At 41.0% G+C, this 20,407-nt stretch overlaps 1 protein-coding gene and 1 long non-coding RNA gene across 2 annotated transcripts; one reads left to right on the forward strand and one right to left on the reverse strand.

Annotated features, from left to right (window-relative positions):
• The first annotated feature begins 7,737 nt into the window (after positions 1-7,737).
• rnf25 (ring finger protein 25) lies at positions 7,738-15,882 on the forward strand. The gene is made up of 10 exons (XM_034219496.1): positions 7,738-7,997; positions 8,235-8,306; positions 8,644-8,740; positions 12,149-12,216; positions 12,317-12,386; positions 12,496-12,567; positions 12,817-12,963; positions 13,044-13,133; positions 13,316-13,453; positions 15,019-15,882. The coding sequence occupies exons 1-10, from the start codon at positions 7,981-7,983 to the stop codon at positions 15,631-15,633; spliced, it is 1,386 nt and encodes a 461-aa protein (XP_034075387.1). The 5' UTR covers positions 7,738-7,980; the 3' UTR covers positions 15,634-15,882.
• A 3,024-nt stretch (positions 15,883-18,906) lies between these two features.
• LOC117548317 lies at positions 18,907-19,600 on the reverse strand. Its single transcript, XR_004569321.1, has 3 exons — positions 19,306-19,600; positions 19,058-19,108; positions 18,907-18,974 (listed from the first exon to the last, which is right to left on the reverse strand). It is a non-coding gene; the product is annotated as an uncharacterized LOC117548317 (long non-coding RNA).
• Positions 19,601-20,407: the final 807 nt, after the last annotated feature.

The raw sequence follows: 20,407 nt of genomic DNA on the forward strand, positions 1-20,407 counted from the left end.
AATATGTACGGTGGCCGTGAAGTGCAAGACACCACAGCATTTCAGAAAACGCCACAGCATTTCACAAAATGCCACAGCATTTCAGAAAATGCCACAGCATTTCAAAAAACACCACAGCATTTTACAAAACACTACAGCATTTCACAAAACACCACAGCATTTCACAAAACACAACAGCATTTCAGAAAACACCACAGCATTTCACATTGGATGAAAAGGGTATTCCTTTAGGGAGAACACTTCTTGTTTGTGATTGGACAGAGCCAGCCAGAGAAGCACTGCTGTGATTGGTTGTTTCAGCTGCCAGTCAAGAAATGACGCTTCGTGATTGGTCAACACCCGACAGCGAAATATGTCCCACCCAACCATAGACTCCCAACACATCAGCCGTTAGCACACACTCAGAGCTCACAGCTCCTCATATCTGTTCAGAAACGGGACACAACTTAAACATGTACAAACCACAGACTGTCTATGTCATGGTGAATACAGTCGCTGCTTTATTTATGTCTGTATGACGTTGTTGTGAGTGTGGACGGAGCAGCAACACGTTAGTTTAGCCTGATGGATCCGATTCCATTCAGAAAACACGCATTTTCAAAGCTTTTCGCCTGCCGTCTTGTTTGCAGACTTGTTAAAGCGTTAATTCATGATTTTTACTAACCGTTATCAGTATGTAGTTGCTTCGGCATCACTTTGAAACGTGTATTACAATTAAATATGTTCAAATATGTTCATTTTGTTGTAGTTGGTATCTCCCATAGCATTTACATGGAGATACGCCCCGCCCCCTCTCCAGCGCGTCTTGTGAATGACAGGAGCAAACACATTGATTGATTGAAAAGTTTATTAACAGCTTGTATATTGGGTACAGTACACTACAGCTCAAAACATACAATTGTTAAGGGGATGCAGACCAGAGAAAGACTTTCGTCTTGTTTACATCAGGGTCCCCCATTTCCAATTCATCATATCATTTAAGACATATTTGACATACAGATGGCTTATTTACAATTTACATACAGGTGGTTTTTTACATACAGATTGCTTATTTACAATTTTCATTTTAGATTTCGTTCTAATACATCCTAACCGGACATTTAAGACATACCAAGTCTACAGATATACAGTTAGTAACAGAGTCTAAAATGCGAGTATATACATAGATGGGGGCTGTCCATTGAACGACAGGTTGAGATTTGTACCATTACCGGGGCCAGTTTTGCAATGCTCTCCCCCGAAGGTGCTCTTTAAGAGAGGTTTTGAAGGTAAGTATAGTTTTACTTTCCTTTACAGTTGTGGGAAGAGCGTTCCACCTTGATGTGGCATAATTGCGAAACGTGTATTCCCCCTTTTTTGTGCCAAATCTGGGTTTCACATGATTTGTGGAGCTCCCTCTGGTGTTATGATCATGGTATTCCTTGACCTTTGGGAAGAATTTTGACATGTACATGGGTACCATAGAGGTGTAGTGGATCTTGTAGACCAGGCCCATTGCAAGTAGCTGTACTCTGTCGTCTACTCTAAGCCATCCTAGGTTGTCAAAGTGGGCAGAGGTGAGGTGGGTTCTAGATGAAAGGTCAAGCAGTAGTCTGACCAGTTTATTTTTGCGATGTTTTGAAGTTTTATTTTTAGCGCCTTGGAGGTGCTATGGTACCATGACGTGCAAGCATAGTCATAGTACCCTTGAATGAGTGCTCCTGCCAGAGTTTTCAGGGTGTTTTTGTTTACCAGAGAGGAGATCCGGTATAGGAATCTAGTTCTTTGATTGACCTTTTTTATTACATTGGATGCCATTTTGTCACAGGAGAGGTTTGCCTCAAGAATAGATCCTAGGTATGTAATTTCCTTCTTACTTGTGACAATAATGTCACCCACTGCAACTGAGAAGTCGTCGGATTTGCTGAGATTATGTTTAGAACCGAAGAGAATGGACTCTGTTTTACCCAGGTGTAATGATCATTTATTATCGGCGAGCCAGGTGCAGATTCTGCCGAGCTCGGAGCTGAGGGTTTTTTCAACCTGCAATCCTGTCAGAGACCAGCAGGGCTGAGTCGTCCGCGAACAAGAACAAGTTGCAGTCACATGCTGATGACATGTCATTTACATAAATTAGGAACAGTAACGGACCTAATATGCTTCCTTGTGGAACACCACAGCTCACTGGGAGGGGGGGGGACAGAGTACCGTTTACCTCCACCATCTGACAGCCGCGGTGAAACTCGAGCGATTAGAGCGATGCGAATATTGGGTAGTCTACCTCATAGTATTTACATGGAGATAAGCCCCTTAAAAACCATGAATGAATAAAGCATTAATTCTGTGTTTACTCCTGTCATTCAAACAAGACGCTGGAGAGGGGGCGGGCCGTATCTCCATGTTGATTGATTGATTGATTGATTGTTTGAAAAGTTTATTAACAGCTTGTATATTGGGTACAGTACAGTACAGCTCAAAACATACAATTGTTAAGGGGATGCAGACCAGAGAAAGACTTTCGTCTTGTTTACATCAGGGTCCCCCATTTCCAATTCATCATGTAATTTAAGACATATAAGACATATTTGACATACAGATGGCTTATTTACAATTTACATACAGGTGGTTTTTTTACATACAGATTGCTTGTTTACAATTTTCATTTTAGATTTCGTTCTAATACATCCTAACCGGACATTTAAGACATACCAAGTCTACAGATATATATACAGTTAGTAACAGAGTCTAAAATGCGAGTATATACATAGATCGGGGGCTGTCCATTGAACGACAGGTTGAGATTTGTACCATTACCGGGGCCAGTTTTGCAATGCTCTCCCCCGAAGGTGCTCTTTAAGAGAGGTTTTGAAGGTAAGTATAGTTTTACTTTCCTTTACAGTTGTGGGAAGAGCGTTCCACCTTGATGTGGCATAATTGCGAAACGTGTATTCCCCCTTTTTTGTGCCAAATCTGGGTTTCACATGATTTGTGGAGCTCCCTCTGGTGTTATGATCATGGTATTCCTTGACCTTTGGGAAGAATTTTGACATGTACATGGGTACCATAGAGGTGTAGTGGATCTTGTAGACCAGGCCCATTGCAAGTAGCTGTACTCTGTCGTCTACTCTAAGCCATCCTAGGTTGTCAAAGTGGGCAGAGGTGAGGTGGGTTCTAGATGAAAGGTCAAGCAGTAGTCTGACCAGTTTATTTTGCGATGTTTGAAGTTTTATTTTTAGCGCCTTGGAGGTGCTATGGTACCATGACGTGCAAGCATAGTCATAGTACCCTTGAATGTAAATCCTATCGGAATCGGATCGACCAGGCTAAACTAACCTGTAGCTGATCCGTCCACGCTCACAACAACGTCATACAGACATAAATAAAGCAGCGACTGTATTCACCATGACATAGACAGTCTGTGTTTTGTATATGTTTAACTTTTGTCCAGTTTCTAAACAGATATGAGGAGCTGTGAGCTCTGAGTGTTGGGCCAATCACGAAGCGTAATTTCTTGACTGGCAGCAAAAACAACCAATCACAGCTCTGTCCAATCACAAACAAGAAGTGTTCTCCCTAAGGAATACCCTTTCCGTCCAATGTGAAATGCTGTGGCGTTTTGTGAAATGCTGTGGTGTCTTGCACTTCAGGGCCACCGTAAATATGTCTAGTCCACCTTTATTTAAGGTTACCAAACAGTTACTGAAATAAAACAAAAAGGAACTAAAAATAAATTATAAGAATACACAATTCAAAAGATAAATAAAAAACATTTATGTGAAAAACATGTATATCTCAGACTATAAATAATATCATATAATAGATAATTCATCACATTCTTCATATGAAGTTAATCTAAGTGTTACATTTAAAAGCAAAAAGAAGAGTTTTTTCCCATTGCTAACCACTAAAATGACACATAAACTGACTCTCAGATAGCAAAACCTCAGCTCAAGTCTCCAAAACCCTAAACACATGTTCAGCTCTGCACCTCATTTGCAAATCATCTACGGACTTTTTGCAAGACACTCCACAAGGTTCTCTAAGTGAGAAACATAAATCTGACATAAAGTCACTTTCAAAACACTGCCACTGAAAACGCCTCACACATGAAACCATTCGAAAATACATTTGCCATCGGGCCACACATGATTGCTTGGTCCTGTGGGCACTATATAAAGACTGCAGGTGAGTACGGTCATATAGGTGGAAGCAACATAGCATCACGATGAAGAGAGGGATGTGGGAGTGAGAGGGAGGACGAATTCAAGTCAATTCAGGTATTTTTTCTTTTCTCTTTTTTTTAGAGAAAAATTATCTTTATATGTTTCTCCTCAAAGTTTTCCTTAGCATTTAATGTATTTGATAAAGAGCATATTTTTCATTCACACAACTGCTGTGCTCTTCATGCATGTTGCCCTGATTAGTTGTGTATAAAGAAACATTTTGTTTTGTTTCAACAGAATATTTGTGTTTCTGCACATATTTCTGCAGTGCAGAATTTTGCAGGATATATGAGGTGTTTTGCACTTTGGGTGTGTGGTTTAGTGAATTTTAGTACAGTTTATTTCAGTGGCTAACACACAAAATGACACCTAGTGCATCATTGTGCAATAATTATTTAAACTCACACTCAAAGAGCAAAACCTCAGCTCAAATCTCCAACACATTTCAGCTCTGCACCCAGTTTTCAACTCATCTTGGCAGAAGACACTGCACACAGTTCTCTAAGGAAGACACCGATATCTGACATATTCACTTGTTTGGCATTTTCATAGCACTGCCATTAAGAAATGCTACACACATGAACCAATAAACAAATACACATGCATATTGCTGACTCATCAGTCAGGATGCAAGCACTAGGAAAAGGCTACTAGTAAGAACTTTTTACAACAACAATGGATATTTAGACATAGCAGCAAGAGGTAGAGGTACAGGGAGTGAGAGGGAGGATGAATGGAAGTCAGTTGAAGAGTTATTTGCAGCATAACGGTTTCTGCGCTTATTTCTGTGGTGCAGAAACCCATAAAAGTATGTGTGTTTTTGATTGAGCACCACGGTGTGTAGTTGGTTGGACAAAGAGTCTTGTACGAAGTGTGTGCAATTCGGTGCAAAAGTTGGGTTTTGATAGGTGTTGATGTCGTTTTGAGTCATTCTGCAGGATATATGAGGTGTTTGCACTTTGGGTGTGTTGTTTGGGAATTATGTTCAGTGTTTTGAGAAAATGAGCCATGGTTTCATATGTGTTAGCAATTGAAGATAAACTGTGATCAAAATGACACCATGCAGTATCATGTCATTGCATACATGCCCCTCCTTTCTTCATTTATATTTTCCTATATTTTCATTCAAGATTCAGTTTTTCTTAAAACGGTTATAGCATCTTCACACAGAGAGAAACATGTCTCATCACAGATCAATAATGCAGAGATACTGCAGTGCCTTCAGCTAGGTGTGCAGAGTCAGACAGAAACAGGCCGTGTGTTTGCAGAAAGTTTTAAAGATGTGTGTCTGACCTGAATCTTCGTGGCTCCAAACCGCCTGCTGTGCACAGCCGCTGCAGGTGGAGCTCACTCACATCCGCCTGTCAGCCTGACACTCAATACCACAACAAAACAACACAGTGTGGGTGTGTGTGTGTGTGTGTGTGTGTGTGTGTGTGTGTGTGTGTGTGTGTGTGTGTGTGTGTGTGTGTGTGTGTGTGTGTGTGTGTGTGTGTGTGGTGTGTGTGTGTGTGTGTGTGTGTGTGTGTGTGTGTGTGTGTGTGTGTGTGCGTGTAGTGCGTGCGTGACGTGAGTGAGTGCGTGCGTGAGTGAGTGAGTGAGTGAGTGAGTGAGTGAGTGAGTGCGTGAGTGAGTGAGTGAGTGAGTGAGTGAGTGAGTGAGTGAGTGAGTGAGTGAGTGAGTGAGAAAGAGAGAGAGAGACCACATATTACATGGGGTGGCAAAGGTGGCGCAAGAGGTCATGGCAGGGTGGCATGGGAGGGCGGACAGTAAGTGGTATTTTATAATGTATATATAACCTATATCTTGTTAAATCATACCCTAACACAAGTGGTCTTAATGCACAAGAGAAACAAGGTGTTCAGACAAACAAACAAAAACATAGTAAAAACGGCAGACAATACTCATGTTAAGTACAGGAAGGCTACCCTAAAATTATATGTACTGTAAGTTCAGACAAAGTACTTAGTTATTATTAAGTCCACAAATGACATCACCCATCTCTTAAGAGAGCTTAAGGCGACCTGTGCAGCGAAACATTTCAGGCAATATTTCTCTAAGAGCCACTGCTGCTGTTATCGTATGTAGGAAGAATAAAAACATACCATGCGGTCCAGCTGGAGTTTCATCTGCTCCTGATCACTGTCCCTCTTTCTGAGTCTGACATCACATCTTCATTCCTCACATTCATTTCTTCTTTTTCCCTAATGTCTTCATCTCCTCCTGGCCTTCTCCTGCTCTGACCCATGGTCTCTCCAGTGTATTCCCTTTTCTCTTTCTATTCATCCTGATCTCTTCTCAGATATATCTTTTGTTGTTGTCGTTGAATCACTCCAGCTCCTCTGGCATGAAAGAGTCTCGATGTCAAAAGCACTGGTACAAATGATTGTATTACCTTACACGTTAGGACCATGTAGCTAATAGCTATAGCTAATAGGCTATAGTAAATATCAAATCAGAAAGTATTTATCAAACGTGACGCACACAGGCAGCTGTGTTTAGACTGTTTACTTTGTAACACCCAGTTTGACGATAAAGGGTGCAACCTGGTTTAATTTATGCAGCCTGGTTGCTATGATGTGTGAGAGTAATTTACGTGGATTTTATAGTTTTTAATATTTTGTTTCAAGCTCTCTTCTTTAGTAAAAACAAAACTGGTCCAAGGGGGAATGCTGCCAGGGGAAACTGATCCTTCTTTGGTTGCTGTGACAGCTCGGTCGCTCCTGAGTGTCGCTGTCCGTGTGAACGCCACTCCGCAGTGCTACATTTTTGAGGGGCCTAAGATTATATTTCAAATGATTCACTTTTAATTAATGTATTGCTTGTTTCGTTACTTGAGAAGCTTGTGCACATAGTGTAAGTTTGCTTCTACAAGTACAGTTTTAGGGACACAAAAGTTAGGGGGGCAGCTGGGGGGAATCTACAGTGGGGGATCAGCTGTCCCCCCTTGCCCCCCTGTAAATCCGCCCCTGAGAGAGACAGATGTGTATATGTGTAAATGAGTATTGCAGGTGTTATTAGTGGTGTATCCAACATCTATCATACAGTATGTTAAAGTGGTTAAAGAAAATACTTAAGTTTTGAGCACCTTAGTGCCAAATAACAATAATAAAGTATTCATATTTTTTATTAACAAAGCTATCACTTTCCAAAACAAAGTTGTGAAGTGTTTTACAAGACGAACATTTTAATGGTAGACAAACAATGAATGATGAAAACTATTCAAAAGATGTATTCCCACAAAATGGATCACTGTATGAATGTGTCAGCACATGGGTCAAAATCATAGGTCAAAACACACATTCCAACATTTACTCAATGATGAAAAAACTAAAATGATAGGACTCATAATTATGTCATATAATATAATGAGTCATAATGTAATTTTAAAGACATTATGACTCATTATAATTATTATCAGTATTGTTATTAGTTATTTATAGTATGCAGTTCTTACTGTGGAATGGAAATCAGCACATTTCCCTTCCATGGTCACTTGACATCAAGTCAGTCATAACAACATGCTGGTACTTCCGGTGAACGCATTCAAAATACAAGTTTTATAATTTAGGCCCAAGTATGTATGATTCACCCTTTCCCTTCATAAATGGGAATGTTACGTTTAAATCAGACCTACAATGATCCAGTTAATGTCTAGTTACGTGATTTATTTAAAACGGTAACAAGAGCTTGCCGTGACACTTTTGTTTTGAAAGAACCGTGTGCTATATCAAGGTTTTAGCAGCTGCAGCTAGCTCAAACAGCGACAAACCTCATCATGGCAGCCGAGTGCGAGTGAGTTAGTTTACAGCATGTATTTCCTCTTTTTACCATCAAACACATTTCATGACATTCAATACAATTGATATCCGGTTTATTTATTTAGTGACGGTTTAACATCAGAGGAAATGTAGCAGTTCTGCTGTGGCTATATGGTTAACCAGCTAACGCTAGCATAATGTGTCAACCTGTTATAAAACAGGACAGAATGGCATCAATACAAGTTAAACATTATATTTCTCTTCTCCGCAGTGTTTTGTCTGAAATCGAGGTGCTGCAGTCCATCTATCTGGATGAACTGCTGGTCAACAGGAAAGAAGAAGGGTGAGACAAAAATGAGCTAAAATGACATCAAGCTTTAGCTTTAAGGCATGTTGTTAGTGATTTACAGTACGAGACAGTGGTGCAAGTTTATTTACTCAAGAACTGTAATCAAGTACAGATTTTGAAGTACTTATACATGAGTATTCCAATTTCATGAAACGTTATACTACAATACTGGATAACTTTAGTTTCTAGTTACATTAAAATGCACATTATTACATCATATCAAGTGTATCGTCATTAATTGGGCCATTCTGCATAATGATTGCTGCCTTTTTGGCTTCAGAGTTTATCTGTGTTTAGAGAGTGTTGTTGAAGCTGCAGCTGTGTCCTGCAGGTGCTGGGAGGTGAGCCTGGTCCTGTACCCGTCCACAGCGGAGGACTCTGTCTCACAGTTTGTCCGCCTCACCCTGACTCTGACCCTGGATCAGCAGGTACATCATTTATGATCTTATCCTGCTACTGGACTGTGTTTACAGTAGGCTACGTCAGTCTCTGTGTTGTGTGATGAGGTTTATTGATACAACACTGCTCACATTTCTCTCCACGGCTCACATTAATAAGGTGTCTGCTATGTACCTGTAAGGATACAATCAACTGAAAACACCAGTCCTGCGTTCCAAAACATACCAGTATTCTATTTAGTTGCCACGCTGACGAATAAAATATAAAATAAAAGTGACAACTATCCGATTTTTTTATTCTGACATAGTGCTTAGTCCTAACATTGCACCTTTAACTTTAAAGAGCCTGTGACAGCATCCCAACAACTGTTGTGCAATGAAATATTCCTTCGACTCATTTTGAAGTTTTGGGGGAAGCCGGAAGTGACGTCAATGCGGGAACGCTTCACTGTGCGGCGAGAGAGCCAAACACGGACAAAAGAGGCTTCTCAATACTCAAATTTCCCCTCCTCGACTCCTCGGTCCTCCGGTAGTGACCCGGAAATGAATTTCAGCGCGCCATTTTGAAGGACATCTCATTTCTCTAAATGCACACCGAGGATCGAGCGTCGAGGAGGCTCTCTGGAGGAGCTATAACCGAGGAGACACTGATGGTTCCTCCACGGCTCCTCCGCGGATGCATTTCCGGGAACGGTGGAGGCGTGACGCACGGCCGGACTTATCTCAGCCAATGACAGCTATGCATGCATCCCCTGGATATTATTTTAGAAACTGCTTTCATCGCGTCGCGATGTTTCCGTGCAGAAAGCAGAGCAGTGTGTAAAATGTATATCACTCAGTATAACAGGCCTACTCTCTTTATTTGCTTTAGTTGAGTAGATATCTACAAATAAAGAGTCGATATTTTTCTAAGACAGTTTAGTGCTTCACATAATAAAATACACAACGGCTGTAGCCTGATTATGCTTTAGGAGCTGTGTGTGTGTGTGTGTGTGTGTGTGTGTGTGTGTGTGTGTGTGTGGTGTGTGGTGTGTGGTGTGTGTGTTGTGTGTGTGTGTGTGTGTGTGTGGTGTGTGTGTGTGTGTGTGTGTGTGTGTGTGTGTGTGTGTGTGTGTGTGTGTGTGTGTGTGTGTGTGTGTGTGTGTGTGTGGTGTGTGTGTGTGTGTGTGTGTGTGTGTGTGTGTGTGTGTGTGTGTGTGTGTGTGTGTGTGTGTGTGTGTTGTGTGTGTGTGTGTGTGTGTGTGTGTGTGTGTGTAGTGTGTTGTGTGTGTGTGTGTGTGTGTGTGTGTGTGTGTGTGTGTGTGTGTGTGTGTGTGTGTGTGTGTTGTGTGTTGTGTGTGTGTGTGTGTTGTGTGTGTGTTGTGTGTGTGTGTGTGTGTGTGTGTGTGTGTGTGTGTGTGTGTGTGTGTGTGTGTGTGTGTGTGTGTGTGTGTTGTGTGTGTGTGTGTGTGTGTGTGTGTGTGTGTGTGTGTGTGTCGGTCTCAGTTGGTTTGGTGTCCTCTGCTTACTTTTAATAGGCCTACTTGTAAATACAACTTTTGGCCCGTAATTTCAATTCCCCATTTCAGCGACCAGAGAGAGGGGGGGATATATCCAATCTCTGATTGTGTTACGTTATTATGAGAGTGCTCTCATACTTTAAATTGTATATATTTATATAAATATATTTGTGTGTGTGTGTCCGCATCTGTGCCTGTTATTGTCTCATTATACCGCACTCTCAATGAATTCAAAGTAAATATGTGGGGGAACAATGTTCAGCTGATCTAACAGAGATTATAAAATACAGGGCTATGACAAAACACTCGACAGCTGATGCAGCTGTTGCCACGTAATAATGAACCGACGTCGCTTTAATATGAGAGGAGTTCTCATTTCTTTAAACGTCTGCTGCTTCCCCTCCTCTCTCCTCGGTCCTCCGCTCGCATCTCCTGTGGGCGGGACTAAGTCTCGAGGAGGGGAACCGAGGAGGGGAAATGTAAGAATTGAGAAGCCTCTATAGTGTGTTGTCATGCGTAGAAATGGTGAATTGCTGAGTTTAGGCACGTTAATGAAGTTGACTACAGAATATTCATATTTGTCAGTGCTTTCATGTCAATTCGGTGAACATAAACATAAATGATCGTGGTGAAGATGATGATTAAATTAGGATTAAAATCGGAGCTGCTGAATTTCCTCCCGTAGGATGTGATATAAAAACAAATCGATTATTTTTGTAGTTGTAAACTCAAGTGGATGAAACTACATTTATTAGTGCTTTCATGTCAATTCGGCGAACATATGATAGATTAAATGATCGTGAGGATGATGATTTAAAAATCGTTTGTTTGAGCCGGTCTGCATTTCCTGATGAGAAAACAAACCGATGCTTTTTGTAGTTGTAGTACACCAACATGGATTAAACGTGTGGTTTTTTTTTTACCACAATGTTGGGGAAATGAATGGATAAAATGCACGGATTATGATTATTATTATTATTCCCACTCCGATCGGGACACTAGGTCCACCGTTTCCCCGCAGCGAGGCTCCCCCCGTTGACAGTTTACGTGGGCTGGGTGCAGTGGCGGACTGGCCATCGGGACGAATCCCGATGGGCCGGTACCGAAGTGGGCCGGTCGGATAAGTCACTAGCACATCCCCCACTCCCCCCGTTGACAATTTACTAGCGGTACCGAAGTGGGCTGGTCGAGAGTCCCGGGATGATTTTTAGTCCCATTCCACCACTGGCTACATGACCGTATGATCGCCCATATTGACGCACCTAATTCCTAAACTTCTAACAGATACAACATAAACCGATCCTTCAGCCTCATAGCTCTCAGACACGTTCAAAATTAAACTGTCATCGCTGTCTGAGCTTGCTGCTGTGTGCGCCATCGTGCGTTTACATGCAGATGCTGGGATCCTGAACGGTGCAGCTGGAGCGCTGTGCCCGCAATGACGTCACACGTAATTTGGCGGGACTTGAAGAATCCCCGAGCAGATCCAGAAAATGGTCAACATTGAAGGGCAGATTAATGGTTATCAAAGTACAAATATCCAAAATCAGTTCAGTCACGATTTTCAAAGGGACAATATTTACTCAAATTGATGGGTTTGGATGATGGGGGAAACTCGTGTCACAGGCTCTTTAAGCTTTTTCATATGGGACCTGATGCTGTAGGACATCCAGGTATTTTTGGCATACTACATTTGACATACTATTTATTGGGAAATACTAATTTCTTTTTAGTAGTATGTATGGGTATTGGAACTCAGGGTATAGTCCCGTTTGTATGCATACTGCCTGCAACCGTACATACTTTTTAGGGCAGTAGCAGTATATACTAATAGAAAAGGTATGGAATGCTGCCATAGTGCTAAAACACCACCTGTAAAGCTCAACACACTGATGGACATAATTACATTTTGACTCTCTTCCCTGTTTTGTGTGCTTAGTATCCCTCGTCTTCTCCAGCAATCTCCATTCGTAACCCTCGGGGGCTTTCTGATGACAAGATCAGTAGGTAATAAAGTGTGATTGAACTCTTTTATCACTACTTTCTGCTCGGAAATGTTTATTTTGGAGTGTAAAACTCTGTAAGCATATGCCACCTTTTCTTTTAGTGTCCAAAAGTGTCTTCAGTTGGAGGCTCAGTCCTGTCTGGGTTCACCCGTGCTGTATCAGCTCATTGAGGTCACTATATATAGTGCTTTTTATTTAATTCATACATAATGGTAATAGTGAGAAGTACTGCTGCTTGAAGTCAAGTTTCTAACTTTTCTCCTTTTTTTCTCTCCTATAGAAAGCTAAAGAAATCTTGACTGAAAGCAATATTCCTCATGGAAACTGTGTCATTTGCCTCTATGGCTTTAAGGTACATCATCATCAACATCAACAACATCAATCCTTATAACATTTTGTCTATCACTATAATTCGTTTTAGTTAATAGAATATGGATGTATTTCCTTATTTTGTTTTATTTAAATAAATACAAAAGAATTCCAATTAAAAATGTTGAAAAGGAAAGTATATTTCTTAAGCAACTTCTTGTAAGCAGAAATGTTCCTAAAATCTGCCTCTGCAAACCCATTTAATTTTTCTATGTGCACTGGATGTCTCCAGGAGGGAGAGACGTTCTCCAAGACGAGCTGCTACCACTACTTCCACTCCCACTGCCTCGGCCGCTACGCCAGCCACGCAGAGAGGGAGCTCCAGCAGAGGGAGCGTGAGTTAGAGGAGGACAAGACCCGAGACCACACCCAGCGTCAGGTGAGAGGAGCTCCGGCCAAACAAACCTTTTTGTGTCTCTCTTTTTTACAAGTGATTTCATTTTCTGACTCCCCTCACAGGAGCTGACTGTGGTGTGTCCGGTGTGTAGAGAGCCGCTGTCGTATGACGTGGACCAGCTTCTGTCCTCGCCTGCACCCCAGCTGCCCGAGGTAACATAGTGCACCTTATGTACTTGTATCGATGGGAATATTTATTATTTTATGTTGCATCATTTAATTGAATAAATAGTTCATTATGGCGGCTCATAGCTTAATTTCACAATCTTACCACTTTGGAAGTCGTTTCCAAAGTCAGTAATAACCATTGAAAGTCTTTTGTTTTTCTCACTCAGCTGGACGAAGTGGTGATTGGTTCAAAATGTCAGCAGAAGTGGTGCAAGCTGCAGAAGCTTCTGGAGAGGCAGCGCTCTAAAGGGGGGATCATTGACCCGGAGGTGGAATCAAATCGATTTCTCATCCATACCAACGAGGTGAGAATGAATCTGAAATGATATGGCCACACATTGACAGGCTGCAGCTCATAAAACACGTCATGATTCCTTCTCTTAATTGCATCAGACGTATTTGGATTTCTGGGTTCAGATACAAGTTGCAGTGTTCTGCTCTTATATATCACACACGTTTAGAATGTATTGTTTTCCTCAGTAACCATTTCTAGAAAATACAAAATATTGTGTTTCAAAAAAATCTCAACTCACGTAAAAAAAGCAATATTGTAACTATTTATACAGAAAAAAATGGATAAAGTACTAAAAACTTAAAGAAAGAAATAGACTGCAAAATGCGTCTGATTATTTTTTGTATTTCCGATCTTCCCAATCCAGACGAGAGATCTCTCCCCCGCCTGCTTGCGAGGGGGCGGGGCAGTTTACACACACGCAGCTGCTACATGCAGCAACACACACACACGGAGGCCATGGCGGAGAGAACGCGCTCCGTGGTGGTTAAACTTTACCCGTCTCGATGCTCGTTGCCTAAAGTGCAATAACAGTTTAGCATGTAAGGGCGGTAACACGAGCAATTTGTCTAAACATTTATCAAAAGTGCTCCACATTCAGACGGAGGAATGCACCAGGTTCCACTGTCTTTCTAGTAGCTCTGTAGCCCCGTCCACGAGTAACGTTTCCACGTCAGGTGTTATGTATGCTAGCAGCAACACACAGAGTTAACTCAGTTATACAAACATGGGTTAATGATTAGAGGTAACTGAGTTATTTAGTTTGTTAAAGTTTCAGCTATTCTGTTTACAGTTCTGTCATCACATTATTTAATATGATTTGTTAAAACATTGTTGTTTCTTTTGATGTGAAATATTATTTATTTAATTTAAATAAAAAGCAATGTTAGTTTTGTTCACAATTTGTTTAGTTAGTTTACCTTGTTTTTTTCTCCAAAATAACCGATAAAAGTACCGTTAAAAGACCGGACCGATAAGCGGTATCGATAAAAGTAGTAGTACCGTTAAAACCTTAACGATACCCATCCCCTAGGTGTGTGTGTGTGTGTGTGTGTGCCCAGGCTGAGTTCCGCGGTGTCTCGCAGACGGCCACTGGGCTCATAGGGAGGGGGGGGGGGGGGCAGGAGCTCCAACAAGCCGTTTAGGACTGAGTGAATACACATACTTTACAGAGATGCTGTATGAGAAACCAATGTGAGTTTGTAAAATTGCACAGTATAAATCTATTCTAGTAGAACTCAACAATGGAATTATGATCAGTAGAAATGGCCATGGCATGGGCCCTTTAAGTGACTTTATTTAGTTGAAATGTATTATTTGAGGACATCTTGCATTTGAGTTTTATGCCTAAAAAAAATACATTTTGAGCTGCTGTCTAAACATAGAAACTTCAGGCTACTATCATTAGGGGAACACTGATCATTTAGGAAATGTTCTGTTTGATGTTTTTTTAGAGTCAGATACGAATATATCGTTAACTCTTAAAACTAAAAAGTGAAAAAAACCTTTGCACAGCACTGCTCCCATATGCATCATTTTATACAAAAAGATTAACATGACGCCTGTAAACTCCCACAGGCTCCACCTGCTGTTGAAAACGAAAACCTCGACCCAGACGTCTCCCCCGCCCCCCCGGCACCCTCTGCTTCTAAGGTTCCCTCTTATGAAACTGACCACTCTGTTCCTGGACTCTCCCACTGCAGGGGCGCTCAGGCTCCGAGGCGGGGGCCGAGGAGAGGAGGCCGGTTCCGACCGCAACATCACCGGAGAGCGGCCCCCGTCACGGAGCACCTGCACAAACTGTCTCTGTCCTGCCACGAGGGGCCGATTAAAGCTCAGGGTAACCAACAAATGCAAGAGAATGCAGAATTCTGTCAGTCTAAGACAGGCAGGGTGGTCCCGGCAGAGACCCCGATGTCTGGGGAGGGTCCCCCACTGTACCAGGCAGCCTTGGACACTGAATGCCCAAAAGAAGTTGCAGGCGGGCGGGGTCACCGTGGAAGGAGAAGGGCTCCTCACTGGGGGGACTCGGACCCAACCACCGGGCGCTACCAGTGGGACGGGCGGGCTTCAAGAAGCAGGGGAGGGCCCAACAACCTGTACGACAGAGGTGGGGGGCCCCGCCGGGGTCACGTCAGGGGCTTCCAGCACAATGTGGTGGAGAGAGAGAGGGCGTGGGAGGAGGTTCTATGACAAAGGGCAACAGGAGGGCCAGTGAACAAATGTGCGTGTGCCTCCATTTTCAGTCTGCGTAAATTAAAGCCCTGCACCAGAAACGACTTTCAGCTTAGTTTCCTTTCCTCCCGTACATTGCCGTTAACCCGCTCTATGGTTTGTACTGACATGCACACTAATATCAGATACAGATTGTTGTTGCTTTTCGTTGTGGTGCTATATGACTTGAAAAAACTGCAGATTAAATGTTCTGTGTGTCACATTGCATCGGTGTTCCCTGTCCTTTTTTTTATGAAGGGTTAGTTCAGTTACACAGACATTTGCAGCTTAATATATTGTTTGATTGACAATAATATTGCAAATTCAGGTAAGTGTATTGTTGCAGGAAATATGATCCTATGGTACATACAGTGCCTGGTTTATACCTCAAGTTACTGTTGTTTCTGGAGGTGAACATTCAAATGCATGTTAAATAAAATAAAACCAACCAACACTAAGTAAAATGGCTAAATTAGCTCCACCTGGGTCTTCTGCTAAATAAAATGTGGAGTTGTCAGATATAATAACCAAGCATTGTTAGTTAGTTACAAAGTACATTTTCCAGTAGGGCCTGGCTCATTTCGTGGCATCTGCAGGCAGTGGCAAGTACTTCCGGCATCTGCCACAGAGGCCACTACTCTGTGGCAAGTACTTCCGGCATATGCCACCGATGCCACAACTTGCCGAGGCATCTGCCGCAGCTGAACGGGAGTTGCCACAAGATGCCAGAGTAAGAGAAGGTTTACTGTAGCTGCCACTCGCCTTCCGTGGCAAATGCTGCTATTTAAACCCGTATTTATCGTGTAATGTCGCTGTTTAGGCATGACTTTATCGAACTGATCTGTACACAGGACTGATGTGCGATCTCTATTTCTCAAAAAGATTATACATTATCATTTCTATTCAATTTTACTTGGAGCATGGTTTGCTAAAATAAACAAACGTGCTATATTTATGCGCTTGCTGTCTCTCACATTTGATGAAAACACTGCAGTACTGTCACCTGAGTACATTTTTAAATGCAGAAATAAAATGTGTTTTATACACGGATTAGGCTAGAAATACCTCCATGAAGAATGGGCTTCTTGTTTTAAAGGGACTGTTTTCCCGAAAAAAACAAAGTGACAAAAATACAAACATGAGGATTTCATAGAATACAAGATGAATTTCTGCAGATTAAACTGCCCAACAGTATATAAAACAGTTAAAAAACTTACAACTTTGCAATGCATGTTGTAATATTAATCGAGAAACACAAAAAATATCATTAATGCACATTTTGCTGCATAACTAATACTTTAACTTTTAAGTACATATCACTGGGCAATAGGCTAAATACTTTCCCGTAATTTAACTTATTACATACATGTAGTTACTGTTAAATACTGAATGGAATACTTTCACTTGTACTGGTGTATTTTAACACTGTGAGATTAGTGTTTTCACTTCATGGGCGTAGGAAGCATCCTGAATGTGGGGGGGACATTTTTAAAGGGGGGTGTGGGGTTCCCCCCCACCACGAAAAAAAAATAGATTTCCTGTATTCTGGCACCTTTTATCAGGTGGTTTGATACTTTTATGTGGCTATACTAGTATGAGGAAAATGATGGGTACATTTTGTAATTTCATCCAGTAGTAAAGAAAGGAAACATATTTGATTATTAATTCAGAGCCGTCTTTGAATTAATACAAAGCAGTTTAAATGCCCATTTTTTGTACATTTATATACAACAATAAATATTTATGAGTGCATTGAGAGATATTGTTGTGGAGAGTCATTTATATATAAATCGCAAAATACATTTGTGAATCCTTCTGTGAGCATTTATTAATATTGAGACTGATCTGACTCCATACAGATGTTAAGTTCACCTAGGAATGGTATCATTGACTTAAATGTTCAAATAAATGTTGTTCTTCCGTCTATATTGGTCATATGATGCCCCTTGACTGAAACGCTTCCTGTTCAATATCCCCACTGATTTCCTTAACATTCTGGGATGAGAGTCCACATCACAATTGACTCTAAACTGTCATTTCCCTTTCATCACTCACCTGAGCAATGAACCTCTCTCCACTGTCCCTGTGTTCTGCCTCTGACTCACTCTCAAGCGCCTAGATGTCAAGAGAGGTGGTGAAGTGATCATTATTTATTGAGCAGTATACTCTTTCACATTGAATCATAACAAGTCATACTGAATGTAAATACAACTGACTCTAAAGTAAGTCCCAGTCTGTGACATTGGACATTTTGAAGACTCAAAGTCCCAAGCAGTAGGTAGAATATTAGCTAGTCTATGTAATGTGCACAGAAAATAAACAGTTAACTGAATACTGGGATGGAAATTGCATATAAGCACTCAGTAAAACATAAACACACACAAAAAGCTTCTGAATGATAAGAAGTATAATTAAAACATAATGAACATTACCATTTTGAGAGAGAGTACCGAAGTTAAAGAACTCAGAAAATAAGCTCTTATCGAACTGAGGCTCCAGTAAAACACACTGACTGCGCCTCTACAGTACATCATGGTGTTTACATGAGCACAGAGAGATCGGTTATTCATGTTCCCTGTTTACATGATAAATACTAGTAACCTGGCATTTCGATGCCTTTTCTCATCTAAACTATTCAGTATTTGTATCTCTCTATCATGACATAAAGACGAAACTCTTCTCCAGAAGTGAGACGCTTTTTCCGCCGCCGCCATCACTGTTAACTGATTAACTGCTGCCAGCTGAAGACTTACTTTCCTCTTCTTTGAAATGTTCTTATGTCCATGTTGTCTGGGGGATAAAACATATGAAACCAAGAGATCGTCAGCTTTGATTTTCGCTGTATTAACCATTTCCTGAACACTTGGTGTGTGTGCCTTACCTCCGCTACCGGCATCGCTTCATACAACAGATCTGAGCTGTCCACTACAAAAAAAGGCGTCGAGGTTTTCGTTTTCAACAAAAATGTCTATCAGTGACAACAAGTGATATGGGAATTGTTAACAAACATAACTGGTTTATTGTTTAATTTCATTCTTTTTTTTTTTTTTTTTTGCCCTCATAAGACATAAAAACAATACAATAAAAGATTCAAGATGACACATGCACAAAATTTGTCACGGTAAGAATACTTACGTCACGGGGAAGTTGTCAATGAGTAGTATGCACCACCATCTCCTTAAATGCTCCATGTCCAATTGTGCAAAAAAAGATGCATATTAAAATGAAAAGGGAACACCACAAGGACTGATCAAAAGTGTATCTCTGTGGCCTACCTCACTGAAATCAAAAGCTGACTCCATCACAAAGTAGAGGGCATACTGTTCAAGAGTAAAAAAAAACATTACACACTAATTGCAAAACTGTAAAGAAAAGATTGATAAATTCATCAGATGAGCCATACCATGAGCACAAACACCCCACAGTTGTTGGAGGCCCGTTGTCTTGGTATGCCCTATTTCATGAAGAAGGTGAGATTTATATACATTATATATACACACACACCACACACACACACACACACACACACACACACACACACACACACACACACACACACACACACACACACACACACACACACACACACACACACACACAGTGTAGGAATCCAGGAATCAAACTCAATTAGTGTGCATCATAATTACTAACTTGAATGTCGTTTGCACAGAATTCTCTCCAGGGTCCAGGTGACACAAGCAGAGCAACTTGTCTAATGGGGGATAACACACAGCTGTTTAGACAAGGACATTCAAGAAAATTGAAAACTGGAACATATAACTGGTTGAATATTGTCAAACTGGTGGAACCACCAACTTTTGAACACTGCAGAACTGCAGAACCACCAACAGTGGAATAATGGCGAACAGGTTGGCCAAGAGCTTGATTTTAAGGAAACAAACAGAAAAGAAAGCTTATAAATGGGTGGTAACAGAACATTCCCATTTTAAATGTCTTATGCTCAGTTTCAGTCCAATCTTTTGTTCAATAACATGTCAATTTATGCTTGAGGTCATCTTTTAAATGTAAAACTGAACACAGAGCCATAGACAAAAATAATACAAATATAAGAACAGAACCTTAAAACTGAACATAATTTCTGTGCTTAAAAACCTCAATGTTTCCATTTGGCTTTCATCACGGAAGCCAGTGCCATTTAGGGAATCTAAAAAAAAGATCTCCCTTTCTTGTGGCTTCATTATCTACTAAATAGTTACCACAGCAAATAGAACACACAATTACAAAATTTGAGCTGAAATACTTATCTTAATTTTGAAATTACAGTAACAGTATAAGAAGATGTTACACTTTATTGATGAAATTAGTAATATTTTGTGTTTAGCTTGAAATACAGATCAGTAAATTCATATCACTGACACATATTGTCCAATGCCCTGGGCGCCACACAGGAACCAGAATCCTCCGGAAATCGTCTGCTTTATCCTTGTGAGAGATGGTAAAATGAATGGTTTACATTCAGTGATTCTCATATGATTCCAGAATATATAATAATGATAATACGCATAAGTACCGGGAGATGCTGTTCAGGATTCTGCAACATAGGTATAAACCAAGTGTGAACGACATAGCTGTTTGCCGAGAACCCTTTGATGCCCTCCCTGTAAGACAGTTGTTATTTCAGTCCAGAAAAGATTAATAAACAGAAGGGGATACATTTATATTGGAAAAGGTATGCAACTTCACTACCAGCTCCGGGCGCATTACCGCCATCTACTGATGTGTAATGTGGACT

The sequence above is a fragment of the Gymnodraco acuticeps genome, unplaced genomic scaffold, assembly GCF_902827175.1.
Source record: "Gymnodraco acuticeps unplaced genomic scaffold, fGymAcu1.1, whole genome shotgun sequence".
Lineage (NCBI taxonomy): Eukaryota > Metazoa > Chordata > Actinopteri > Perciformes > Bathydraconidae > Gymnodraco > Gymnodraco acuticeps.

Excerpts from the sequence above, each read along its gene's own strand:
- rnf25 (XM_034219496.1), top strand. Across the intron at positions 8,741-12,148 it reads CTCTGACCCTGGATCAGCAG|TATCCCTCGTCTTCTCCAGC; the intron begins GTACATCATTTA and ends TTGTGTGCTTAG. Across the intron at positions 13,454-15,018 it reads TTCTCATCCATACCAACGAG|GCTCCACCTGCTGTTGAAAA; the intron begins GTGAGAATGAAT and ends AAACTCCCACAG.